Raw genomic sequence first — 18,983 nt, 5'->3', positions numbered from 1 at the left:
GTGCCAACATATAAAAATGAATCGCTGTTCGTTAGTCTCACTAAAACTCGAGAACGGCTGGACCGATTTGGCTAATTTTGGTCTTGAATTATTCGTGGAAGTCCAGAGAAGGTTTAAAAGGTAGATAATTATGAAAATGCTCGGAATTAAATAAAAGTAATAATTTTAGATGTGTCCCTCGCCGGACGGATTGCTTTTGTTTGTTTCAAGTTTATTTTATACAAACGTTTAGGTCTTTTATTTATCGATTGAGGCACTACGAAGTCTGCCGGATCAGCTAGTATATGTTATATAAATCGCAACTTGCAAATTGAGCTACCGTAATAAAATAGGACCAACAACGCGCTTAAATTCAGCGAAGTAAAAAAAAAAGAAACAAAAGTGAAACCTTCAAAAATTAAAATACAATTGTCCTAAATGTCTAAGTATATGTAAAATTTTGTCTTTAGTAAATAATTGTCAATCATCTTTTATAGTATGAGGTAGCGCCCTCTGGGAATCGATATTTTAACGTCACGTATAATCCTAAATTGAAATTCACTACAAGAGGTTTCATACGCACGTTAGTATTAAAAAATCTCATAGATGGCGCTGTATTAAAATTTTTCGACACTTCCGTTGCATACCTGCGTGACGTTACATCTGTAAAAAATTTACCCTCATGTGCCTAAAGAAGTTTCACTTCAAAAAGTCTTAGCAAATAACGTTGTAGCAATGAAGCTAATAACGCTGTCCTTATATTGTCGAAAGCACGGATTAAATCGCGGCCATTAGATATTTTTTCTCTTGTTTTATCTCGGATAAAACATGTCACAGCTCGTTATCCGAAACTGGAAGCCTCGTAGCTATGACAACGCTAATTTACCAGATTCCCAGAAAAACACCCAAGTCGGCGTGAATATATCCGTCGTAAATAATGCTCGCGTTTCGTGATAAGAGCATTGATTACCTATTCACGGGGTGGAGTGGCACGTCAATAAATAAAATAGACATGAACCCATATAAATAGGGATTATAGGGAAAATAGGGATTTTACTGGTGGTACTCTTGTGAGTCCGCAGTAATGCGTTTCGGTTTGAAGGGTGCGCGCAGCCGTTGTAACTATACTTGAGACCTTAGAACTTATATCTCAAGGTGGGTGGTGCATTTATGTCGTAGATGTCTATGGGCTCCAGTAACCACTTAACACCAGGTGGGCTGTGAACTCGTCCACCCATCTAAGCAATAAAAAATAAAAATAAAAGTGTGCCAAAATTCAGGGATTTTAAACAGCATAACAATAATCGGGAAATGAAACAGAATGTGTATTATGGCAATTGCGTTTCCTGCTCGCTGGATCGACCTCATATTGAGAGTTGCGTATTTCTGCTTCGAAGGACACATGCGTGCTGGATCGAATGGCGGGGCAGCCCAAGTAAAAATGAAACGTCGACCTCATTTTCAAAGCGGCATAAATGTTGTCTACGCGAGTCGGTAACAACAATAACAAATATATAATGAAGACGAAATATGGGTTTGAAAAATTTGAAACTTTGGAAAAAACTAGCGATTGCCACTTCATCTTCAAACCTGAGAATAAAGAGAAAAATTTCAACTCTGAATTAAAAATCGATATTAGAGGTAACCCTCCTATAACACGGTAGATACGTTCCTACAAAGCCGCATGTAGTGCGAAACCGTGTTATATGAGACTAGAAGCCAGTACAAAAAGGACTTTTTTACTAGTGGTAGGACTCCTTGTGAGTCCGCGCGGGTAGGTACCACCACCCTGCCTATTTCTGCCGTGAAGCAGTAATACGTTTCGGTTTGAAGGGTGGGGCAGCCGTTATAACTATACTGAGACCTTAGACCTTATATCTCAAGGTGGGTGGCGCTTTTACGTTGTAGATGTCTATGGGCACCGGTAACCACTTAACACCAGGTGGGCTGTGAGCTCATCCACACATCTAGGCAATAAAAAAATATACGAATCCTCAAGTTCTTCGGGCACATCACTCGTAATGAGGACTCCATTGAGCGGTTGGTGGTGCAATAAAGCTTACTATAAAGTCAATGATTATCTAGAAGATTGCACAAAGTGGGAATGAGCTGATCGCTCCGGGAATTTCAATATTGCAATAATTGTTACGTTATAATACCCTTGTAAAAATGAATATTTCAAAAAAATCTAACATTGAAAAAAATAATCTAATATTTAAAAAAAAAGACATGCCCGCTGATATTCTTGCCAGTTCTTCTCAGGACGGAGGCTAGTTTTTGTGAATTGGCGGTAGTTCTTTTTGACGTTCAACAAGTATGTACTTTCATTTATGTTGAATAAATTTTTTTGATTTGATTTGCAAGGGAAAGTCGACTGCAAAAGATCTCGCGGACGATCTCCAGCACGATGGACCGACCTCATAAAGTCTGTGACTCACTTCAACATAAATGATTGCTCTCACTCTGCGAAACAACGTGCCATATGGCGTTGCATCGCGAGAGCATCGGTATCGCAGGATCCGACTGACGCATGACCACGACCACTCTGTCAAGAGTGTACGAATAGGAAGAAGATATAAGGAACCAGAAATTCGATGAGGACAAATTCTTTTGTATGCCTTTGCAGGGAAATGAGCATACGGCCCACCTGATAGTAAGTAGTCGGGGTTGTTTATGGACTTCAGCAATACCAATGGCACAATCAAACCGCTACCACTTTGAAAGCGAATGAAATTTAAAATTATGCTCTTTAGGGATTGATTTTATTAAATCTCTTACGCTTTCTAGGAGGATTTATTGATTACATAAGAGGTTGCGTTTCAAGCATTTAAACTCTAAATACAAAACTGTTTTGAAGAAAAGAAGGCGCTCATATAAAGATCAACATTGTATTCGAACATAGAATTCAAAGCTTTCCTGTTAACCCTTGATTTTACTGTCCATCAAATTGTTCAAACGACGGTTTGAAATAAAATCAATTCTTCATGACTGATGGTAGGACCTCTTGGGAGTCCGCACGGGTGGGTACCACCACCCCGCCTATTTCCGTCGTGAAGCAGTAATGCGTTTCGGTTTGAAGGGTGGGGTAGCCGTTGTAACTATACTGAGACCTTAGAACTTATATCTCGAGGTGGGTGGCGCATTTACGTTGTAGATGTCTATGGGCTCCAGTAACCACTTAACATCAGGTGGGCTGTGAGCTCGTCCATCCATCTAAGCAATAAATAAAAACTGGAGTAAACTTCACTCTGATTAGTTTTTATTCATCAATTATTTATGTATTGACGTGCGTGATCAGATGAGCTGTCAGTTTGAACGCTTTATATAATAAACAAGTATTTTATAAGAGGGTGTTGTCTGAGAGGACGCTCAAGGTTTTCCAGCCCAGCGGGCCGTGTCGAGTGAGCGTCAGCAAAAGTCCAGTCAAAGATTTCGACGGGTACTTTAACGAGTCTTTAATTTTTGCGATTCAATTTCTTTTTAAACATTGAATCTTAATTGGTGACCGGAGAAAACATCGACGCTTGGAAGGCAAACATGACTAAGCGACAATGCGTGAACTTTACAGTAGACTAATTTAAAGTTGAAATACCTGAAAAAAATTATATTTTAACGAATCTAGCTGTAGGATTGAAATTATTTTAATAGACCTAGAAATTTTTTTTTTTTGCGTATCGAATATGGTTATTGCCTATCACTGCCTATTTTAGTCACGTTTGCCTTTCAAGCGTCGATATGTTACAGTGTTGGGCTTCAAGGGGAAGTTTGTTGAGTTCCAAAAGAGTATGTTGTTTGAGCACCTTTATTATGTTAGTTAAGTACAAATGGTAGCGTGTTAACGAGTACGTGTTGCTAAGAGCACTGCTATACAAGAATATAGTAAAATAATTTGACACCACAATGACGACGCACGTTTTTTTTTTTTATTGCCCTTGTAGGCAGACGAGCTTACGGCCCACCTGATGGTGAGTGGTTACTGTCGCCCATGGACTTCAGCAATGCCAGGGGCAGAGCCAAGCCGCTGCCTACCGCTTAATACTCTCCACAAGCCTCTTTTAAAGAAGGACATGTCATAGCACGTCACGTCAACGTAATGAGTTGTCGTATGTATGTTGTATCACTCTTGTCAGAGCGGTCGTAGTCGTCATCTAGCATTGAGTTAGGTATGTACAAACCGTACACACAGTTTTAAAAGTAAATAAATATTTATTGATATTTCTTTACTTTTGTGATGTTATTATTAGAGAAAAGGTTTGTCAAATTACACTGCTAGATTCGTGAAAGACAAAAACGTTTGTCAAAACGATTCATGTTCCGATTACAACGCTGGAAACTTTTTATGAAGTGCCAATTATAATTGCAGCGTTTCTATGCAATAAAGAAAGCGTCGCAACGAATACGGGCAAACTTACAATTACAATGCAATATAATATAATACTTTTTTACATAGGTATTATTAGAAATGGCCGGTCCATAGAACGCCTCGTTGTACAGGGAAGGGTTAATGGTATAAGACCGCGCCGGAGGTCACCAATGCGGTGGACCGACCAAATTAAAACTGCAGTGGGAGGTCCCCTAAATGAGTGCAGTAGAATGTCCTCGAGCAGGGAGAGATGGCGGGACATCGTGAGACACATCAAGCCTGCCCCTTCCGACACTATATAACGATCACGACCACTCTGTCAAGAGTGACACGATTGAGAAGAAGAAGAAATACTACAACGGCAGCGAGTTACGGAGAGAGCCGTTGTCATTGAATAGCGGCACTAGTAAATAGTGCAATAACTCCATCTAGTAGTCAGTAGAACGGACAATTACCGTCGTGTTGGAGTTTGTTGGAAAGGTTCGGCCGTTAATTCCTGCCCATTAGCGTGATTAAGCGCGAACCAACGCGAAAAATGATACTCTACCATAAAGCTCGAAGTGACATGATTAGTGATACGATACGAAGTGCAAAGTGATCCAAGGTAGAGTTGTAGTAAAATAAATATTGTTGCATAGTAAAATAGAGGATCTATTAGGGCTAAATCTTTGATTAATATATTCCTTTTAATACTGTATAAACTATTATATGTATGTATGTGTGCTTGTGTGTATATATGTATGTATGTATATTTATATACTTTTTGTGTTTCTATTCGTAACTTAATATAAATTTCATTGCACCTACCACTATTTACTCTACACTACTTTTGGTTGACTGGTAGAGAATGCCTTAGGCATTAAGTCCGCCGATGTAAATTTTACATGAAGCGTAATAAATAAATAAAATACAAAATAAATCTTGTGCCTCAATTTTTTAACTTCAAATTTATTGTGTGTTATTCGAATTGAGTTTAAACGTGTATTAAAAATCAGAAGAAGAACCATTTAAAAAAATTACAGTTGGGACACGTTTACAAAGACTTAAAACAATGACTCACGCACACCATGTCCACGACTACCTTCTCTCACGAACGCCACCGATCGAATGAATGTTTCGAGCAAAGGCGTTGCTATTTATAGGCACCTGGCGCGATGACGTGACTCTCGCCCCACCGCCTGACGTCACTGAGTAGAGGGGCCGGGTAGTGACAAATTCTCTAAGACGGCCTCTCCTGACAGCTGAACGGCCTCGTCAGCTTGGTTCCCTTCAGGCTGGTCTCCCTCGACCACCCCAACCTGGTCTTTCTGCTCCTCTTCAACACGATCACCATGGGACTCATTCTCATTGGATAAGTGCCCATCGTATTCATCGTCATCAAAAACAGAAAACTCTTAGTAAGCTGCTCAATGTTTGTTCTTGCTATTATTAGCAGTCACCCACTCCAACCAGACCACAAGTGTGCACGTCAAGTGATCATATCAGCAAGTGATCATATCAGAATAGGCGGCCACCAATATCCGTATACGTTAGGCACGTACGGTATAGAAAAACGCTTAAAGTTAATTGTTTCGCCAATGAATGAGTCCGGATTCTCAGACACTGAGTAAACAATCACTTGCGTCATTGTCAATTGCCAAATGCCAACAAACATTGAAACATAACCGTTAGCATTACCATCCAATAACCACTATCGGGGTTTTTAGAGGGCAATATCAACTACGAAGCGTTGCCACAATGTCGGGGCACTGCCACAATGTCGGGGCAGAACAACAGCCACAATGTCGGGGCATTGCCACAATGTCGGGGCAGAACAACAGCCACAATGTCGGGGCATTGCCACAATGTCGGGGCAAAACAACAGCCACAATGTCGGGGCATTGCCACAATGTCGGGGCAAAACAACAGCCACAATGTCGGGGCATTGCCACAATGTCGGGGCAAAACAACAGCCACAATGTCGGGGCATTGCCACAATGTCGGGGCAAAACAACAGCCACAATGTCGGGGCATTGCCACAATGTCGGGGCAAAACAACAGCCACAATGTCGGGGCAAAACAACAGCCACAATGTCGGGGCAAAACAACAGCCACAATGTCGGGGCATTGCCACAATGTCGGGGCAAAACAACAGCCACAATGTCGGGGCATTGCCACAATGTCGGGGCAAAACAACAGCCACAATGTCGGGGCATTGCCACAATGTCGGGGCAAAACAACAGCCACAATGTCGGGTGCGACTAACGCCGGGTGCTGATCAGTAGGGGCGCCACCAGCAGGGACACCCACCAAGCAGCGGATCAGCGAGACGCCTCTGCGCGCCTCGGCCGGCAAGCACCACCACTGCATCTGGAGACCACTTGCCACGCCAGGGCACCATGTGCAGTGCCGCAGCCTGCGTTGTCTTCCCGTAGTCCCCACTGAAATCATTGAACAGAGGCATCCCGCTCAGCCACACTGACCGGATCGTAGTAAACCGAAAAATTGAACCATAACAATCATTGACAACACAAGGTCAAAACAATAATCAGAAACTATAACAACTCAGATCGTATAAAACGTTCTTGGCCTGGCTGTCGGCGCAGCTAGTGTCATTTATGCCACCCATATTATCATTACTACAAATGATAAAACCAATACACATCACTTCACAATATAGAGTCAGCGACTCCCAGGTCATTACTAGACCAACACAACAATAGTCTCCTTTGAGACCAAGGTATCCGCTATACCACCAGCCGCCCATCGCCGTCTGAACAACTCACAAATGAATTGCAGTTACGACTACGGACAAGTGCGTACAGTACGACCAAATAGTGATGGTATCAGCTATACCACTCGATGGAGGTACTCTGAGTGTTATAGGTTCTATTACCAGATTCAACTACATCATTATCCAACATCATCATCATTATCATCAAATTTTACTAACTTAGCCACATTGCTTCTATCGGTGTCGAAATCATTCAAACTTCTGTGAAGTCTTGCTTTAATGTTACGGGACTGATCCAAATAAAAATAATTCGACTCACCAGATTGTTCTAATTTTCCCAAAAATTAACCGATATTACGCAGCTACCGGCACATCGCTTACGTGAATTGAACGTGCTAGTGTTTGGTGGGCGAACAGGATTGCTAGGAGCAGGTGCACCCTTAGGTTTTACATATACCGACAAAAATTCGACCAAATTCTTTGATTGCAGCTTAGCGTTGACCGTCGCCGCTTTTACTTGAGGATCGGAAATGCCTCGAATCACTATGGCGGTTTTTAATTCGTCCGAAAGCCCCTTGACGATGTTTAAACGTAAAAGAGACTTTCGTGCGTACTCTGCATACGTGGTGAATTTGTTGGAGTTTGTGCTCATTACGTCATAAAGGACAGTGGCCATATCAACCTCAGGTGGACACAACGATCTAAACTCTGCTTTAAAATTTGTCCACGTGCGGTCTCCGGTCACCCACTCGTCTAACCAAGTTTTAGCATCACCACGTAAACAACCACCAATTCGCCCTAGGCATTCGCGATCATCCCAACGATTTAATTCGCGAGCTCGATCTACTTCCGTACACCACGTGTCAAATTCATGGACACTAGGGTCAAAGTTTGAGATGTAATAATGCTTAGATCTTACTTGAAGCAATGAAGAAAGTGCACTAACAATCCTGTCCGCCGTGCCAACGCTCGCATCACGCAGCGCCTTGGAAGCTTGGCCCGTTCCGTGCGTCTCCGCATCAGCCACGGACACCTCGTTGGCCCCCGAAGCCGACGTCGGAGTGCGCCCTCCAGCGCTCGGATGCAGTAACGGAGTCGACGTTAATGGTGTCGTAACCGGCAACCGGTCCTCGATGATGCGGAAGCGTGCGAAAGATCTTGTTAGGACCGCGCCTCTCGAAAGTTCGGCAGGGCAGCCGTCCCAGCTCCAGTCTGCTCCCACGATGTGAGGCTGCACCATGTGTGGCGGGCGTCCCGCTCGACCGTCCTGATAGATAATCCAAAGGCATCATAGCCCCAACGAGTGAAGCAGCAGGCCGCAGATCGAGCGACATCGCCCTCTGCATCACTGCCAGTCGTACGGCACCGTGAAGTTGGCGGCTCGCGAGCATCACGTGCAGTGTGCACACGAGCAGTACGTGCGGTATGCACGCCAGAAACAGGCGAGCGCGCGCAGGCAGCGGTACGCGAGCAGTGCGCGCATTTTGCACGCCAGAAGTAGGCAAACGCGCACAGTTACGGTACGCGAGCAACACGTGCAGTATGCACGCCAAAAGTAGATGGGCGCGCGTAGGCAACGGCACGTCGCTTGCGTGCTACTGCCGCAGGAACCATTGAGGGGCCCGAGCTGGCGACAATGCCCGTGAGGCACCATCCTCACCATTGGGTAAGGTCCACGGATTGAGAAAAGTATGAAAGCATCAAAGTAAGCAGTAATTGTAAAACAAAACAAAGTTCAGAGTTTTACTCTACTGTGGGCTATTTGAGTCCTTTATCCCACTTCTGATATTAAAAATCAGAAGAAGAACCATTTAAAAAAATTACAGTTGGGACACGTTTACAAAGACTTAAAACAATGACTCACGCACACCATGTCCACGACTACCTTCTCTCACGAACGCCACCGATCGAATGAATGTTTCGAGCAAAGGCGTTGCTATTTATAGGCACCTGGCGCGATGACGTGACTCTCGCCCCACCGCCTGACGTCACTGAGTAGAGGGGCCGGGTAGTGACAAATTCTCTAAGACGTGATATTCGATTTAAAAAAAAAACTTCCCTTTGTTTATCGAGAACCTTGAAAAGGGACGTTAAACTGTCTATTGTAGTATTACACTTATCTCATTTTCCCGACAGCTACACATATTTCAAAGGTTCACTGAACAATGTTCTCGCATCTTTCAAATAACAAAACGGGATCAATCATAAGCGAACAGTAAACGTTCGAAATCGAGCGAAAGGAATCGAAAAACGCTAGTCGAAAATTGAAAAGAGAAATTCATTTTTGTTTTAGAGTATTTATATGTTTCTTATATGACGTCACATAATTTCGAATTTTCCTCGTTCAATAACCAATTTATACTTATAAACTTTTTTACGTTACTCGCTGTTAAAAAAACTTGCCCTCTTAACAGCCCATGGACGTCCACTGCTGGACATAGGCCTCCCCCAAGCCTCGCTACAAAGACCGGTCCTGCGCTGCCTGCATCCAGCGGATCCCCGCGAACCTCAATAGATCGTCGGCACATCTTGTGGGAGGCCTACCGACGCTACGTCTTCCAGTACGCTGTCGCCACTCAAGAACTTTCTGGCCCCAACGGCCATCCGTTCTACGAGCAATGTGTCCTGCCCACTGCCACTTCAATGTCGCAATCCTTTGGGCTATGTCGTTACCATGGTTTTCCTGCGAATCTCCTCATTTCTGATTTGATCTCGCAAGGAAACTCCGAGCCCTCTCCATTGCTCTTTGGGTGATCTTAAGCCTTCTCATAAAGCCCGGCTACCACAAAAGATACAGCAGTCAAAAATATTAAAACTAATAAGTTGATTACGCATTGCCAAGTTTGCCTTTGCCAAGCAAGGCAAATGTCAGACGAGTGGACGAATGATAATTCGTAATCATGCTGTCTCACACAATCGAACTCAGAATGTAGTTTTGAAACTTTAATGCTAATTCAGTTTTGAAATGCCATATTTCATAAGGTTTTCAGCATATCCTTCTGATCACAAGTCTGATCTATCATCTGATATCAAGAAAGTCTAGAATTTAATTCGGATGTGTATTGACAAGCACATTGTTAATGTCATTGATTGTGCTATGCATTAGGCTCTCTAATTAAAACCAAACTTAACCATAGACAATTGGTGGATGCCATCGGATGGGTCGTGAGGAATTTTATTATCACTAAAAGGTATCGTTTAATTAAAGGGATGGACCCGGAAATGCGTCGTTTCTTTTTTATGTTTCGATAGATACCGTGTCATCTTTTTTTCAACTGTGGAAACGGTTTCTAAGCTTTACGCGAATAGTGTATTCACTGCAAATCAGTAATCAGAAATTTATGTGGACTACACATAGTGTCACTTGCACGGTAAGTTACGTATCATTTAATTCCAATTACAATTTGCGGCGGGAAATACTTAGTTAGTACTTTAAAAACCTTGTTAGTCTAATTGCTACGGCGTAGCAATATGCTACGGAGTCTTTAACCTAGGACTGCTTTTGACTCCTTTTTTATACACTTTTCTACATTTCTGTTCAGCTAGAATATTTTAATGGACTATACAGTAACGGCCTGATAAGTTAGATATCGGATTTCTGAACTGAATTATTCTCAGGATGACAGTGTAAGTGAGCGCAGAGAAAAACCAGTTTAAAAGCCTGGTACTATTATACTATTTACTAGTTTGTTTAAAAAACAATTAATTGCCTTTGAAGGTTTTTGTATATTAACTTTTAATAATTGAATTTTCATTTGTTTTTTTAGACTCAATAGTCGCAGTAGCTATTATAGAATAAAATAACTCTTTATTTATTTATTTTATTGCTTAGTTGAATGGACGAGCTCGTAGCCCACCTGGTGTTTAGTGGTTACCGGTTAGACATCTACAACGTAAATGCCGCCGCCCATCTTGAGATATAAGTTTTAAGGTCTCTAAATTGAAAATTTAATTTTCTTAGATTATTATTTTAAACATATCTTAGTTATTAACATTAAAATTTATTATATCAAGTTTAAATTCTAAAATATATATTTTAATTTATCAAAGAGTTTCTATTTAAAAATAGTAGAGTAATCCTAGTAGAGCGGCACTGCAAAATTTAGAGGCTAAATAACATAAATGTACGAATATTGTCCAGCGCTTCATTGAAAGTAAAGCGATACTGCAAATGGGATGAAATTCCCCCGTCGGTCGCCGGTTCAAGAGCAATCTCCCGATATTAAAAACATAATTGGAACGAGGACCGAAACGCGTACCGGAAAACAAGATGGTATACGATTTTATTTTCAAATAGAAGTATCGTGACTATTAAAAAGCAACAAGTATTTTTTTATTTGATTGAAGTCCGTATTGTTTCATTTCCTTTCGCGGGATTTAAGTTGATTTGTTTTTTTAAAGATTGATGACAGACTTTTTTGTTTTGGCTTTATCTTTATTAGCTTTTAAGGTGGATGAGTATTTGTGTTTCTTATTGTTTGGCACTCATTGACGGCCCACCTTTAGAAATCAACGGTTATAATTTTTTTATTTTTTTCTACCTATGTTAGTAACTTTGACGGGTAATGCCAGTGTAAGTGGGCGAATAGGTGAGCTCACGAGGCTCTAACCTGCTGAATTTGTTAACACTAGCCCTAGCAGGAGCAGTGCTTCGCAGAATCTACCAGAGGATCGGAAACGCAACCCACTAAGAAGATCCATATATATAATAGAATACATATTATTATTACAAGTGGAAATGAAATATAATGATAACAGTTTTTATATATGTAGATACTTATTTTCGTTTTTTATTTATCTATGTATAGATACTATATTCAATTTTATTGATAGGAAATGTTTAGAATGGTACTTTCAATATTTGAAATTAACGTAAATTAAGGAATTCATGGCGCTTAAAGCAAAATACGAAAATAATTCAATCGAAACCTTGACAACAGATATAAAGCGAATACAAAATAAATTGCATTACCAACTTTGGTTGCGCGAGTTTTTATACAAATATTAAAAGACCGAAATTAAAAAGTGCCTTCCATGTCACCGCGGGCTACAAAAATGAAACTTGAAACAAGAAAATAATCTTTCGTGAAGTTACGTATATATACTTTTTTGTATGTGAAATTCAAAGCATCGTCGAAAGGTTTTACTGTGTAAAAAAACGATATTTGAGTACATTTTAGCGGTCTTCTAGAACAATTTATTTCATTTATTATTTTCCTTCTGAAATAAAAATTTACATATAAAATATTGCTTTAAGAAAAACTAAAAATAATATTTTATTTACAAGAAACATGCGAAATAAATGAAATTTTCGCATTCGCGTTGAGCGCGATGCACCAGTGTTCGAATCCCGCAGGCGGGTACCAATTTTTCTAATGAAATACGTACTCAACAAATGTTCACGATTGACTTCCACGGTGAAGTAATAACATCGTGTAATAAAAGTGAAACCCGCAAAATTATAATTTGCGTAATTACTAGTGGTAGGACCTGTTGTGAGTCCGCGCGGGTAGGTACCACCGCCCTGTCTATTTCTGCCGTGAAGCAGTAATGCGTTTCGGTTTGAAGGGTGGGGCAGCCGTTGTAACTATACTGAGACCTTAGAACTTATATCTCAAGGTGGGTGGCGCATTTACGTTGTGGATGTCCATGGGCTCCAGTAACTACTTAAAACCAGGTGGGCTGTGAGTTCGTCCACCCATCTAAGCAATAAAAAAAAAATAGTACACTTATTAAATTAATTAAACACGCGGATTAAACCTAACGACCTGCCATCAGTTAATGTAAAAAAAGGAGACACTACTTTTTTCAGTATTATTTGCGAAAGCCCAAGACATAATCTAATAAAATCAATTTGAAGAGTAACTCTGTCATTCTCACGAGATTTAAACAAACGAACCTAAATTTGAAATTATTTGATTATTGTAACCGCAGCGGAGTGAACCGAAATTCAATAATTGTTCCCAGACAAAGAAGCTCCCGCAGAAAGGCGAGTCGAGTTAATGTTTAGTTATTGAAATACGGAAGAAGGGAGCGACGGATTCCTTGGAATATTAAATTGATGATGGATCAAGATTAATTACAGAGCATCAAGGATTTCTATGAAATATATACGAACATAGACAGTATTACATTTTTAAGTCATTAAAACTTGACCAATCAATTAACTTTTACACTTATAAAAGTATTTCCAGTACACTATAATGAATTAAATTAATAAAATATTAATTAATTTATTTTCGACAAATCCATCGACTTATTCGTTTTAATTCTTGTCATAAATATCCTTAATGTTTTTGGTACTGTATCTTTTTCGTTTCAATGATGCGTCACTAGACAATTGTTCGTAATACGTCCTAAAACAATTCGAATTAAATGTAAAACTTTGTGTAATCACGAATTCAGTCGGATAGTCGGTCAAAATGTTTTGTCAAACTTCATCAAAGGTTTTCCCCGATCCGGTTTGCACTTAATAATCTGTTTAGTCGTCGATGCCGTCCGCAAATTCAATTTATCTTGACTTGGAATTAAATTGTCTCTCGTGGCGTCACGTAGCCAACCGATCCAATATTGTTATAACATTTTATTACACAGTTTTTTTCGTTTCCATTACTAGATGAAGTGCTGAAACAGTATTCTTTACTACTCATATATTGACTGCATTTTCAAAATGAAATTAAAAGTGTGATTTTTTTATTCACGTCCATTTCGCAGTACCTTGCTTTCTAATACGGTCTGAGTTACACGCATTATGTATTTGCCATTAAACAATTTAGTTTAGTTAAAAAATTTAAATCAAGTACAAAATTTAACTCGAACAAACATAAGCAAGCAATAGTATAATCAAAATGTGCTAAAAATTTCTAAAATTTTAGAAACAATATGTTTTATTTAAATCGTTAAAAAAACTGTTGTTGATATCTTTCTTGATATTTGATGTCCGATCCTGCGGACAGAATGGAAAGCAGTCGACGTCACTCCAAACACGTCATTTCGGATCCTCCCGATCCACTAACGGTGCCATTAGGTACCTCAAGCACCGGTCATCGTAATAGTCGAACCCGTCGCTTGCGACGAAGGACTCGACGAGTAAATTAACCCATAGACACAGTCCACTGAGTTTCTCGCCGGATCTTCTCAGTGGGTCGCGTTTCCGATCCGGTGGTAGATTCGTTGGTTAATAATAAAATTCGTTTTTAAAATTCAATGTGAGCTTTACTTTAATTACTACAATATTGAATTTTAAGTTCGGCATGTATAATATACGTGTTTTACATTTCATCTTCAAAATACGTACTAAATTATTAACCTTTTAAAAGGTTATCCAACTCGGCGCTTAACAACCGCTCTCTTTACATTAAAGTGGTTTACGTTTATAAAGAGAATCGTTTTACGTTGACCAACATTTAAAATGGTATCATTAAAAATGGTAATATAAAATGGGATCATTTAAAATGGTATCATTTAAAATGGCACATTTCGTTACGTTTATGGTACTAAAAGTACATACTGGTTCCCTATTACATTTTCTTTTCTTTTATGTTAACACGTTTTTATCGATTTGTGTTCATTTCAGAATACGAAATAGCAAATATATATATATATATATATAGCAATATAGCAATATATATATCGTTTCCAAATGATTCTTGTCCACCTGATGGTTGTCTGGAAGAGATCGCTCTTAGCGATAAGACCGCCAATTGTACTTTTTTGTTTTAATGCATCGCACTGTTTATTTGTTTTTTGGTGTACAATAAAGAATACTCTCTCTCTCTCTCTCTCAAATATAAGATATGTCGGAGAAGCCACAATTATTAACACGATCGTCACACATCATAGGGGCGAATAGGGTGATCGAGCTTAGCAGACGATACGTATGACATACGTACGTACATTGAAATACATACTTTACAAATGTTCACGATTGAGTTCCACGGTGAAGGAATAACATCGTGTAATAAAAATCAAACCCGCAAAATTATAATTTGCGTAATTACTGGTGGTAGGACCTCTTGTGAGTCCGCGCGGGTAGGTACCACCGCCCCGCCTATTTCTGCCGTGAAGCAGTAATGCGTTTCGGTTTGAAGGGTGCGGCAGCCGTTGTGACAATACTGAGACCTTAGAACTATATCTCAAGGTGTGTGGCGCATTTACGTTGTAGATGTCTATGGGCTCCAGTAACCACTTAACACCAGGTGGGCTGTGAGCTCGTCCACAAATCTAAGCAATAAAAAAAAATATGTTGGGCAACATACTATTCGATCACAATCTAATTTATTATCAAAAAGCCGTCACTTCGTTTCGGTTTATTGGTCAGAGATTTTTAACGAGACATAAAAACCGATCCGATGCTCCGTACGCGTCCACATCAAAAATTTATTATTTAACGCATAAAATCGGTGACGCAAAACAAGTAACACGTTACTACTCTTCGAATTGAACATAAAAAATATTCTCTTTATATACAAAAAGAACATTAGATTTGTAAGTTTGTGCGCTGTTGACAATTTTGAAAAAAATTACTTAAATCGTAATAAATAAAACAAGGAACAGAAACTAGTTTTCTTAGAGATAAGTTAAAGGATATATAATAATTGCTAGACGTGTTTTATTAATATCTAAGGTAACTAAGACCTTTAAGTCAAGTCTTATTTTAATTTATATTCTTATTTTTATAAAAAATGATAATATGGAGTGAAATGAAGATGATTAATTTGAGACATTAATCAACTGGGATGAAATGAAACGAAATGAGATGAGATGATATGCGATGAAATATAATCGTAGTAAAATGGTGGTCATTCACTGAAATTTTTTCAGTGGACTTTTTGGAGGATCCCGCGAAGTTACGTCCAGCGGCTTTGTTTCATTTTCCCCCATTTGTGCACTTCCAAAGATATTAAACAGTTAATAAACCACCGTTATTAGAACATATTTAAACCTGAAGAAACATTAAATAGACAAAATAAAACAAATCACACAACTTCACTTGTCGCGTTCCCGATAAAAGTCCAACAAAACTGATTTTTTAAGGGATTTTATGGCCTGGTAACTGAGACCTTTAAGTCACATCTTATTTTAATTTATATTCATATTTTTATGAAAAATGATATTATGGAAAGAAATGAAATGAAGATGATTAATTTGAGACATTAATCAACTGGGTTACAGTTTTTTATAATTAGCTAGCCTATTCCACAAAAAGGTTTATCAATTAAAGAAAATTAAAAAAAAGCTCAATGCCCACTGCCATATATGGAATGGACAAACACTTTAGAACAAACAATTTATTTTCCATGGTGTTCTCAATAGTTAAGGCAAAGCTTGTATGAATGTAATTATAAATTAATATGAGTAATGCATGATTAAGCTGTAGCAAAACACCTTTATGTTTCATTGCAATCATTTGCAAATCTTTATAATTAATAAAATTATTTTTACATGACATTGCTTTGTTCTTATTGTGTAAGATACAATTCCGTACCCTGTTTTCAATTTCTAACACATTTCTTGCTCTTTCTCTCTTTATTTCAACTACACCACGCGAACGTGTTCTCCGTTTATTTGGTTTTTTTTTTCTGTTGCGCGGTATTCGCTCCCAACAATTTCATTATCTAGGTTCCTATTCTAGCTAAGGATTTAATATCTAAATTTATCTCATCTCATCATCATGAAGATATTTTGTGGCAAAAAATGCACACTTCGCGTGTTCTACCTTAATTTGAACGGTTGTTTCAAGTAGGTTAATAAGTTGTTTTTTTTGGTTTCTTACCAATTCAACGGAAACATACTACTTATAACACTTATGACTCACTCACTCACTCGCTGTAACTATACTGAGATCTTAGAACTTATATCTCAAGGTGGGTGGCGCATTTACGTTGTAGACGTCTATGGGCTACAGTAACCATCCATCCAAGCTATAAAAAAAAACTCAATTCTGAATGTTATACCTTTCGAGTATTAGTTTTAAGGCATATCTTTAAACAAGTACGTACAATTCTCCTTTTGCTTTTAGGAGTGAGATATTAAACAAAACAACAACTAGATTTCGATCTCATTTCGCGATACGCGTCTGCTGAAGATATGCCCTCAGGATTAATCTGATTTCATGATACATTTACGATGTTGCCTCATAGTGTTTCTTCCTGAGATTTTTCTTTAACAATACTTTACTTTAGTACAAGCTTCAACTTATACTTGCGAGTTTTTACACGGATACGCTTTCTGAGAGTAAAAAACTAGTCGAGTATCAAATAATTGGATTACAAAGTTAGGTTTAGTTAGTTTAGTTTGTATTTGTTTATAAAGCATCTTATGCTATTCTTGTATTTAAGAAGGTAGAACTAACTTCTTTTAAATAATAAACAGTTTGTGAGACAAACAGTATGTGAAACAAATGTGAGATTTCCTTTCAAGCAGCGTGTTATTTAATGTTGATAACGAGCAAATCATATATCAATCAATCAATCATATATTAATATATCAATCATATATCATCAATAGTCTCTTCTACCATCTCAGCTATTCAAGAAACTCAATCAGTCCTTTGGTGTTGACAACCACTTTAAAGAGCTACGTCGAGGTGCCATCGTATGCCCCTATAGTACGTAAGTTAATTGGTTCTTCATCATCATCATTATCGACCTATAGCAGTCCACCGTTAAACATAGACCTCTCCAATTGTACTCCAATCAGCACGATCTTCGGCTTCTCTCATACACCTCTTGCCAGACACTCTGCGCATATCGTCATTATCATTCTCTTATTGCTCGTAGGAGAATTTCTAATCAGAAAATTCTGTTAAACTCGGATCACCATTAATCAGACCGACGGTTTTAATTACGTTTATTTAATAACATTTTAATTAAACTAATGAAAGAATGAATAATTATTATTCTCGGTTCAAAAAACGAAAAGCGAATACGGTTTTTATTTTAGTAAATTAAGTTTCTTCGTTTTTTTATTACGTTTTCAGAAGTTTTTGATGGTTGAAGACCGGTTAATTAGTTATTTATGATTCGTAACTATTCAAGAGTTTGAATTTTAAATGCCGTGTTTGCATTTTAGAATAAAGTTAAAAAACTTAACAATGTTCTTAAATTGAATAGTAAAATTGATTCATTCAAATCATGAGTCAGATTGAGAATTTTATTACATTGCTTAAACTGCACCATATTTTGATGTGGATATAATTAAACTATGAAAATTTTAACTCATTTGTTGATGTTGAGTTTTATTTGAAATGCACAATTGTTATTTTTTTATCGGAGAAAGTCGTCTGTGAACAGAAGTTTGATATGTGTTTACTTTACTCGGTAGGCAGCGGCTTGGTTCTGCCCCTGGCATTGCTGAAGTCCATGGGCGACGGTAACCACTCACCATCAGGTGGGCCGTATGCTCGTCTACCTACAAGGGCAATAAAAAAAAAGAAAAAAAAAACTTAAAAAAATGTTGGCAGCTGGACATAGTCGAACCCCTTGATACGAGTGTACCATGCATCTTGTCCTTTAGAATATGTCTTTATATCTTGAGTAAGCCCACGAATTAGTATTAATTTATTTCAGCCAGGAATAATACGTTTCTCGTTAGGGTGAGTACTATTGGACCTCATATTTAAAGACGGGCAGGCGGCGGCGGAAAAAAGTGTAAAATTCCAATTGAACTCTTAACCAGTAACGTTATGAATGGTCGTAAGTCCTTATTTTAATGACACCTGTTCAAATGGGGCTTATGAATAGTTATATATCATACTAAGCGCAGGTGAGGCAATTATGTATAATGAGAAAGAGAATCAACTCACTTCAGGGTTAAGAAACATATAAAATTTTATCATGTTCGAGTCAGAGGAAGTGTGAAAGTAGCCCCGGTAATCAACATGTGATGCGTAGAGAGAATATGCATGTGACTAGGAGATGTATGGAT

General features: G+C 38.7%; 2 protein-coding genes across 12 annotated transcripts in view; both read right to left on the bottom strand.

Moving 5' to 3' along the window:
- Window positions 1-18,983, bottom strand: part of Pde8 (phosphodiesterase 8) — a 257,748-nt gene that overhangs the window by 20,752 nt on the left and 218,013 nt on the right. The gene's annotated exons all lie outside the window — the stretch shown is intronic.
- On the bottom strand, window positions 5,833-9,102 carry LOC149500867 (uncharacterized). Its single transcript, XM_089735360.1, has one exon. It carries the CDS (start codon window positions 8,293-8,295, stop codon window positions 7,384-7,386), a length of 912 nt encoding a protein of 303 aa, XP_089591486.1. The 5' UTR covers window positions 8,296-9,102; the 3' UTR covers window positions 5,833-7,383.

This window comes from Bombyx mandarina, chromosome 19, assembly GCF_030267445.1.
Source record: "Bombyx mandarina strain Sakado chromosome 19, ASM3026744v2".
Taxonomy (NCBI): domain Eukaryota; kingdom Metazoa; phylum Arthropoda; class Insecta; order Lepidoptera; family Bombycidae; genus Bombyx; species Bombyx mandarina.
Note: the sequence above shows the minus strand (reverse complement) of the source record. Positions and strands in the feature narration are given on the sequence as shown.